We start from the raw sequence: 8,507 nt of genomic DNA, 5'->3' as shown, positions 1-8,507 counted from the left end.
ACAAAATCTACTTGCATATTCGTACAGTCTTTCCCAGAGTACAGGCCGAGGGACATTGTCCGTACTCGCTAGTGTAATTTTTGTAAAGGCCAGGCTACAATGATCGTACTCACTGGTGTAATTTCGATTTTCACTAGCGTACCTAGCGGCGGTTGGTGGAAGCATTTTGCCTAACCGCAAGACTCCACACAGCATAACACGGAGCGCAACATAACAACTGACAGCTGTCAAACGCTTCAGAAAACGCTTCGTTGCTGGTAACATGTTTTGAACATCCTTAGTAGGCCGCTCATTGCTGGTAGAAAAGCTACCGACTTACTGCTACCAGCTACCAGCTACCAACTTCCGCAAGCGTTTTGTAAAGCGTTTGGAAGCTGTCAGTTGTTATGTTGCGCTTTATGTTATGCTGTGTTGAGTCCTGCGGTAACAATTTGGAGCCGCTTTAAAAAAATTGTTATTTTTCCATGTTTTTTACTTAATTCGGACAAGAAATGTTTTGTAAAAGGTAGATGCACATGTCCAGCACGCATTGCATCCATTTTCATGACAAAAAACGATGGAAAAACTACTTAATTTTGAGATCCGGCACGACCATTCCCTCGTTGACCAAAAAAAGCTTCCACCAGCCGCCGCCAGATGCGCTAGTGAAAATCAAAATTACACTAGCGAGTACGGACAGTTTCCCCGGACTTAAAAATAGCAAAAAGCTTGTGGCGCCATCTGTTGATGAGATACCCTACCAGTGGAGCTTCTTCGCTTGGAGGAGAGCTTTTTTATTTTCCTCTGTACTGCTGTATGGTTTCGCATTGTAGCTATGCATGGCTAGAACTAGAACAGCGATACGATTCTTTAAATACTAAACTCCAATGCTAACCACCAGCACTGTAGCAAGTAGTGTTGGGTAAATCTGATTCAGATTCACGAATCTGAATAAATCTTTGATATAACCCAAGTGCCACAAATCCACTAAACGACCACTAAACGGGTTCTAAACGACTCAAGCTCTCAACCTAAATGGAATATAGAAAGACTTCGTTTAGCAGACGGCAATGACTCATGCATTCTAAAAATAGCAAAAAAGCTGGTGGCGCCATCTGTTTATGGGATACCCAACCAGTTGAGCTTCCTCGCTTGGAGGAGAGCTTTCTCATTTCCTCTGTACTGTTGTTTGGTTTCGCATTGAAGTTATGCATCGCTAGAACTAGAACAGCGATACAATTGTTTAAATACTAAACTCCAATGGAAACCACCAGCTCTGAGGCGAATGAGATTTGAGTAATGGTCGTTGGTGTTGATACCCACGTATCTTACCACACGACCATTCATAAAGATTTTTGCTCGGAAAGTTAGAAGGCTATATAGGTCATGATAAGATGAAACTTGCCGAAACACATTGCAAGAAAAGGATAGCAATATAATAATCAGTTTTAATACGCCATCTATTGATCAAACTAATGAAGCTGTGGAGCTTTCATTTTTTTTCTATGGATATTCAATTTTCCAGTCGTTTAAGCTTAATCTGTGGCGCTTGGGAATTCAATGAATCTGAATCCTGGTTGCAAAGATTCATGAATCTCAAAGATTCTTGAATCTCTAAATATTCTTGAATCACTAAAGATGATGAATCTCAAAAGATTCATGAATATCAAAAGATTCATGAATATCAAAAGATTCATATCTCTAGGGATTGATGCAGATGCATACATATATAAAAAATCATAGAGCTTGAGCTTCTCATTATTCTTCTTTTTGAAGCAACAACCTACACCTACCTGGTCATGCCTGCCTATACAGGCTTTCGGGACTTCTTGGCAAACCCATCAATGCAGCCGGATATTTCGTTTTGCTACGGGGAGACGTTCCATGAGATCGTGCATATTAACTATTTTGCAAATCATACATCTCTTAAGATTCATGAATCCCTGGAGACATATGAATTTTAATGGATTTTTAATGTTTTAGATTCATGAATCTTTGAAGATTCATATAACTTTTGAGATCCATAAATCCTTGGAGATTCATGATTCATCTTAGTAGAGTCGATTCGAGATTTGAATCACACATCCCTGAAGATTCATATGAATGAATCTCATCGAATGATTCATGAAACCCAACACTAGAAGCAAGTGAGATTTAAGTGAGTAATGGTCGTTGGAGTCGATACCCATTGTATCTGACCACACGACCATTCATATAGATTTTTGCTTAGAAAGTTAGAAGGGTACATAGGCCATGATAAGATGAAACTTGTCGAAACACATTGCAAGAAAAGGATAACAATATAATGATGAGTTGTAATACGCCATCTATTGAGCAAACCAGTGCACAATGGGCAGTTTAGAATAAATTTCGGGATAAAATTATTTTTGCAGAAATTATTAGCTTTTATCGTTTGTAGTAAAGTATTATGACAGTAAATAAAATTTTATATGTAGTTCGCATCCATACCGCCAGGTGGCGCTACATAAAATAGTGTTTTAAGAGATCTTTGCTTAGTTTTATTAATTTTGTGTGTTTTTTATCTTGTATTTGTTGTTTCTAATAGTATAAACCATTTTTAAATATACTGTAATATTCCATAATACATGAACAATTTTAATAATTTTGAATAAGATAATATTTTCTGCTTTGTATAGGCTAATTGTAGCTGATTCTCATCACCTTTACTAACAGTTATTAAAACAGTACAAATATTAAAAATTTACATACACAATTTAGGGGGATGCTATTAAAAGCTCCTGACGTCTAGTTCACATTTCTAAAGAACTGAATAAAGGCATTTGAATAATTAGACAGAGCAGGTACATTGAAATAAAGTAGTTCCCAAATTAGTAATGAAAAGCAGCACATATTGTTTGTCTTTGGAGGTTAAAATTTTAAATCTGTTGTTTAAAAAAAATAGGAATTACACATTTCCTGAGCATTGATATCACACAATATTCATCCAATACTTTTCCAAGTCCTGTACTGCCTTCAGAAGGGGTAATAAAACTAAAAATCTGATGTTCTTGGTTTTACAACTTTTTGAAAAAATCAGAATTCAACGATAACTACAAATAAAGTATTTACTTCATTTGTAAAATTAAACTCTGCCTTTGTTTTAGTGCGTGTAGCTACTGATATTGAACTGGTTAACGAATCAGATGAATACAGCTCATTATAAAAAATGTCCTTCTGGATGCATTTTCTTTCTTGCAAAATATTTTTTGTAGCATACTCCCCTCTATCCTTATATTTAGTTTGTCATGACTTTTGGGAGTTTCTTCTCCCAAAACGTCAATAGATGCTGGTGCATTCATAACGTTTTCCTGTTATGCATCTAATTTTAGAATTATTTTCCTTGCATCCGTCTATAATCTGGAATATGTCCAAATGGTATTTGGTTCTGATTTGCTTCATTATATTTAATAATAAATAGTGATGGGCAGGTCGACCCGAACCTATCGGGTCGGAGCCATCCGTCAGCGACCCGGAGTCGTTCGGGTCGACCCGAAAGGTACAAGTAGGTTCAGTGGGTGCAACGACTCCGGTAGGTGCGAGAAAGCATAAGCGACTCCAACCCGTTGGTGCAACGAGTTCGGGTCGGGTCGGGCCACAGTAGGTTCAGTTTGACCCGAGGGTGCAGCGAGTTCGGGTCGACCCGATAGATCAGTAGGTGCGAGAAAGCATAAGCGACTCCGACCCGTTGTTGCAGCGAGTTCGGGTCGGGTCGGGTCGTGAAATGAATCGTATGACCCAACACTAATAATAAAGTTAGGTTAGAATAGAAATTTACATATTAGATAAGTACATGAGCTGAAACTAAGATACACAGCTTCGTAATGGAAATTAAAGGTGATTAAAAGCACGTAGAATATATTTTTGTAGAATACACGTAATACGCTACACTAGGCTCCTGACCTATGGAGCCGCCTAGTTACGCATGTGTCTGCTTTTAGAAAAAGTTGATGTGAAAAAACTTCAATAAAATTCGCGTTCGCAAACTTTTGCAGAATATTTCTTCACAGATTGATAGTATATATATCACACTATTATAATAATTGTGCTATATATATGCTATATATTGTGGGAGTTGTGCAATCGATTAGGGGAATGTTGCAAGCGTACTGTGGAGCTGTCATCAGACTGTGGGTGCCGCTGTAAATACCTTAAAATATTTTCGTCAATCTTACTAACTTATCATGTTTAATTATGGCTCCGCAGCAGGATTTATTTAGTTTATCATGTGTACAGCAGAATCCCACACGAAAACAACTCCAAACGATGTTTAAAAAAAAACATCATCGGTATCAATTCGTAGCTTTTTACACCGGCACCCACAGTCTGATGACAGCTCCACAGTACGCTTGCAACATTCCCCTAATCGATTGCACAACTCCCCTAAGTGATTGCAAACATCTACAGCTTGCTTGCAACATTCCCCTACCGATTTGCAACATTCCCCTAAGTGGTTGAACTATTCCCTTATATGATTCGAAACCCTGTAATAATAATAAGAGTACCGCTTAAAATCACTGAGTTACTGGACTAACTTGAGATTGAAGGCACAAACAACACGTACAATCCCAATCGTTCCCTGTAAAATTATGATTGTTCATTGCTTTATATTTCTTTCAATGTGTCCAGTAATTCCACGACACGTGCAACAATTTGGTTGAAGGTTTTCTAGCTTTATTTATATGATATAACTTCGCCCGTCAAAGAAAATCGTCTCCATAATTGATAAATTACCTACATGATGTCTGCTGTTGCCCGTTCTCCTGCCTTAACCCGACCATTGCCTATCGCCCACTAGGAGCAACCCATTTTCATTTCGTCGCAGTTCGCTACTTGTTGTATCGCAAAAATCGTTTCAAACGTCCACTCCAGCAACTACAGCGATTGCAACGATGCGTTTGATTTGAGTTACGATGCAGAACACCACCGAGCTCGTATACTGTGTGGCGCTGCTAGCTCGGCCCCGTGATGCTCGATTCTAACTCGAACGATCAACAGATCAAGCTCCTCACCAACGCTAGTGGAGATCGCGTCGATCGTAATTCTTCAATCAGCATGAAGAGAGCATTTTTTTGCTAATGTTTTATACTATGAGTATTATGCTTTTTTGCATTAAAGTAGTTGTGTGTCGTCGCTTTCTTTGAATGTGTACAAACATTTAGATTTTAGTGAGTGGTAAATTTGGGCTGCACTTTAAAATGTGTACACGGGTGTGTGGGTGTATTTTTTGTTGTAGTAATTTTTACTTGCATTAAATGATTAGTTTCATAGAGATATGATTATTGTTGATTCGATGAATCGTCGGAGCTGTACACAAACTGGCTGCAGCCACCGTGGCTGCAGTCGGGGGTTCGTTCGATACTAATACGTGTTCGTCGCTTTCGATATGTACTCGATTGGTTTTTGATTCGGTTTTTTGTTTTTCGTTGCTGGGTTTTCCCTTTTTTCTGCTCTTCCAATATAGCCAAATGTTTTCCCTAAACATTTCCTCTCTGTCGCTCTGTCTCAATACCTCTTTACATGACCAGGATTAAGGGGGGGGGGGGGGGGGGGGATGTGTTTAAAATGCTACGTTCGATGACTCGCGAGCCGTCCGCCGGTTCTTCGGTTATTAGTTAGTGTGTATAATTAAATAAGTCGCAAAAGGGGGGTTTTAAGTCTCGATTTTCCTCGGCTACCATCTCTGTGTGTTTTGGCAAAAAATTAACTACTTTAAGTACGTAAATATGTATATCTGTATAATATGCACGTTTGTCCCCCATGTATGGTCTTCTCCTTTTCCCCTTTGCCGTATTTCACATGCCTAATGAATTAAACATACTGTACAAAAACTGTACAAAGAGAGACGGGACAAAGGACTGCTGACACTGTGATTGACCACAAAGTGTCGATTTTGGCTCAAAAGTGTGGGTTTGTGTGTGTATAAATGTAAATATTATTGCACTTTAACAAAAAAAGGAAAATAAAATAAATTGCGGTGCAAACATTGCTAGCAGTAGTTAGTGGAATACTAATCACAACACTATCTTGCACCTGATTAAAGGAGAGCACCGCTTGTGCAAGTAGACCTTTCTAATAAACACACCAAATCAAAGGCTAATACATTTCTATCGTTATTTTTACAAAATAATCTCCAAGCAAAAACACTATTTAACAGACAGTTTCGTTCGGCAGCTCGCTGCCATCGTTCGCTCATTTGGACGTGGTCGTTGCGGCCAGCGGGCTCGGTGTGTAACCCTGCGAGGCGCAGGTCGTCATCGAGTAGGGGCTAAAGCCGCTGCTACCACTCATCAGTCCATTGATTCCTGTAAGACAACCAGGAGCAGAAACTGTTTAGTAAACAAGAATAGAGGAAGATTCGGAGGAAAAACGGGCTTATAGAGGGGCACTTACTAGTGGACGAGTTGAAGACGCTCGCAGGTGAGGAGGACAACCCGGTCATGTTGGGTGCGGTGGCATACCCATTGCTGCTGCCGTACGATCCACCACCGGATGAGTGTGGTGTCGAGGCGCTGCTACAGTATCCACCCCGTGGACTGACGCTACTGCTTTGGGCTCGTGTGTACTCATCTGCGAGATGGGAGAACGATATTAAGTACGTTGTTGTTTAGAGAAATTCGAGGCTAAAAGTTCCGCTTTCTAGGGAATAATACCTTCAGTCCACTGGCCAGTTCCATCCTGCACGCTGACGGCAAGCTGCCCGCTGTACGAATTAAAGCCGGACGTACCATTCGGCGAGCGTGGCATCGAGTACAGTGCTTCCGCCAGGTCGGCCGCCCGCTTCAGAATGATTTCCTTTGGCAGCTTCTCCGGATCACCCGGATGGCGGGGGATCAACTTCTGAAGTCGCTGAAATCCGTAATCGATCGTCGGTTCACTGAGTGCTGCAAGTGTAGAAGATGAGTTTTAGTTGCAAACGTTCCAGTCCCCTTTTTTCCTCCAGAAACCAGCTCAAGCAACGTTCACTTACAGACATACACGAATCGTCCGGGCGATCCTTTGCAGAACTGTTTGCTCTTGTACGATAGTGTCACCTCGACGACGCCCGGTATGTGTCGGGGTGGCGTCTGCACACGAATAGCGTGCGATGTGATAAGCTGTGGGCAGAGAAGAGCAAAGATACGATCGATAAATGATAGGACCACGTGTGTTCACGTGTGCTTTCATCCTCCACTTACCTCACTCCAGACCAGCATGGTGCCGAACACTACCTGTAGCCCGTCGAAGAAATTATCACCGACGATAATAACCTGAGCTCCACCCGTAGTCCAACCTTCGCTCGGTGAGATGGCCTTGATGCAAGGTGTAGCCATTGGCAGTGGTGGATAGATACCTGCAAATATGGACGATACGAAACAGAAGCGAGGCGTGAGGTTAATTGATGAGGAGGGAGATTTACGAAATGATGGGGCTCAGCGGTCACAGAAAGACTCGTGCGCATTTGTGCCACTTGCGGGCCGTGTTGGAAACGAGAGGAAAGGTGCCAAACTTCAAATCAACTTTACTTTGTGATTAGTTGCTGAATATGCTGAATGTAATCCACTGGACAACTAGATAACACATTCACTTCCCAGAGTACATTGTGTCCTCGGAACAATGAACGATGAACCACATCAACCACATGTTGAGCGTGGGTACGTGCTAACGCGTAGTAGCGCTGTTCGTCCCTGTCCAGATGGGCTACTATGATGAGAAATGGAATTTTAATCGAGCTTTTCCGCACTGTGCTGGAGCATCCATAGCAACGAAACGGTGTGTGTGTGTGTTCGTCGACCATGACACGACATGGAACCATGGGCCATTGGGTGGAAAATGCAATTTATCACACCAGCAAAACCTTCGGTCACATACATCGGTAGTGTTCATTAGCGGCTGGAGTGACTGGAATTCTGATTCCAGAAATCCAGAAATTAGATCCCGTACGTACTGAGTCCGGTTGCGCTTCGCACATCCAAAACAGAACGAACGCAATGAATTTATTAAAATTCATATCAGCGGGTGTGTAGCTCTGATTGGAAAAAAGGCTGTGCTCGTACTTCCGAAACTCAATCAACTCTCCGGTACGGATCGTTACCTTTCTTCGTTTGCAGTGGAATTGACCTCTTTACTGAATGTAGAAATAGGAATGTATGAGCTGAAGCGTTGAATTCTCGCAACGGAATAACTCTTTTCCGCATGAGATGAGGCGCTTCCGGTGCAATACGCCAAAAAAGGTGAAGTTTTTTGCGCACAAAGAATGCACCCTCAAGAGCGTAAGTACGCAAAGAAGTGTGTGATAGATGATTTATAGTCCAGACTGGTAATAATATTCGATTATTTTTGGGGAATTTACGATAATGATCGAAAATCGCGCATGAAATGAATTGGTTTTTAACTCGCTCGAATGATCATTGAAGTGAACTCGGCTGCATTTCCTCTCATTTCCATAGTACGAACGACGCGTTCGCAGTATAGCGAGTTCTTCCGAGATTTGTCTAATGCACTTTGTTTTTTTTTTTTTTTTTTAAATT

General features: G+C 41.2%; 1 protein-coding gene across 5 annotated transcripts in view; it reads right to left on the bottom strand.

The window, feature by feature from the left end:
* Positions 1-5,220: 5,220 nt before the first annotated feature.
* The window catches only part of LOC1278255 (transcription factor collier), a 54,298-nt gene continuing 51,011 nt past the window's right edge, over positions 5,221-8,507 (bottom strand). For 4 of the 5 annotated variants that reach the window (XM_061658238.1, XM_061658236.1, XM_061658237.1 and 1 more), the window contains exons 9-13: positions 7,176-7,330; positions 6,968-7,094; positions 6,651-6,881; positions 6,391-6,567; positions 5,221-6,302 (exon numbers count right to left, since the gene is read on the bottom strand). In XM_061658238.1, the coding sequence (XP_061514222.1) occupies positions 6,190-6,302; positions 6,391-6,567; positions 6,651-6,881; positions 6,968-7,094; positions 7,176-7,330 (803 nt within the window). In that variant the 3' untranslated portion in view covers positions 5,221-6,189. The remainder of the gene's footprint in view (positions 6,303-6,390; positions 6,568-6,650; positions 6,882-6,967; positions 7,095-7,175; positions 7,331-8,507) is intronic. The other variant, XR_009766137.1, reaches the window with a different exon arrangement.

The sequence above is a fragment of the Anopheles gambiae genome, chromosome 3 (genome assembly GCF_943734735.2).
Source record: "Anopheles gambiae chromosome 3, idAnoGambNW_F1_1, whole genome shotgun sequence".
Taxonomy (NCBI): domain Eukaryota; kingdom Metazoa; phylum Arthropoda; class Insecta; order Diptera; family Culicidae; genus Anopheles; species Anopheles gambiae.
This window is presented reverse-complemented; position numbering and strand designations above follow the sequence as displayed.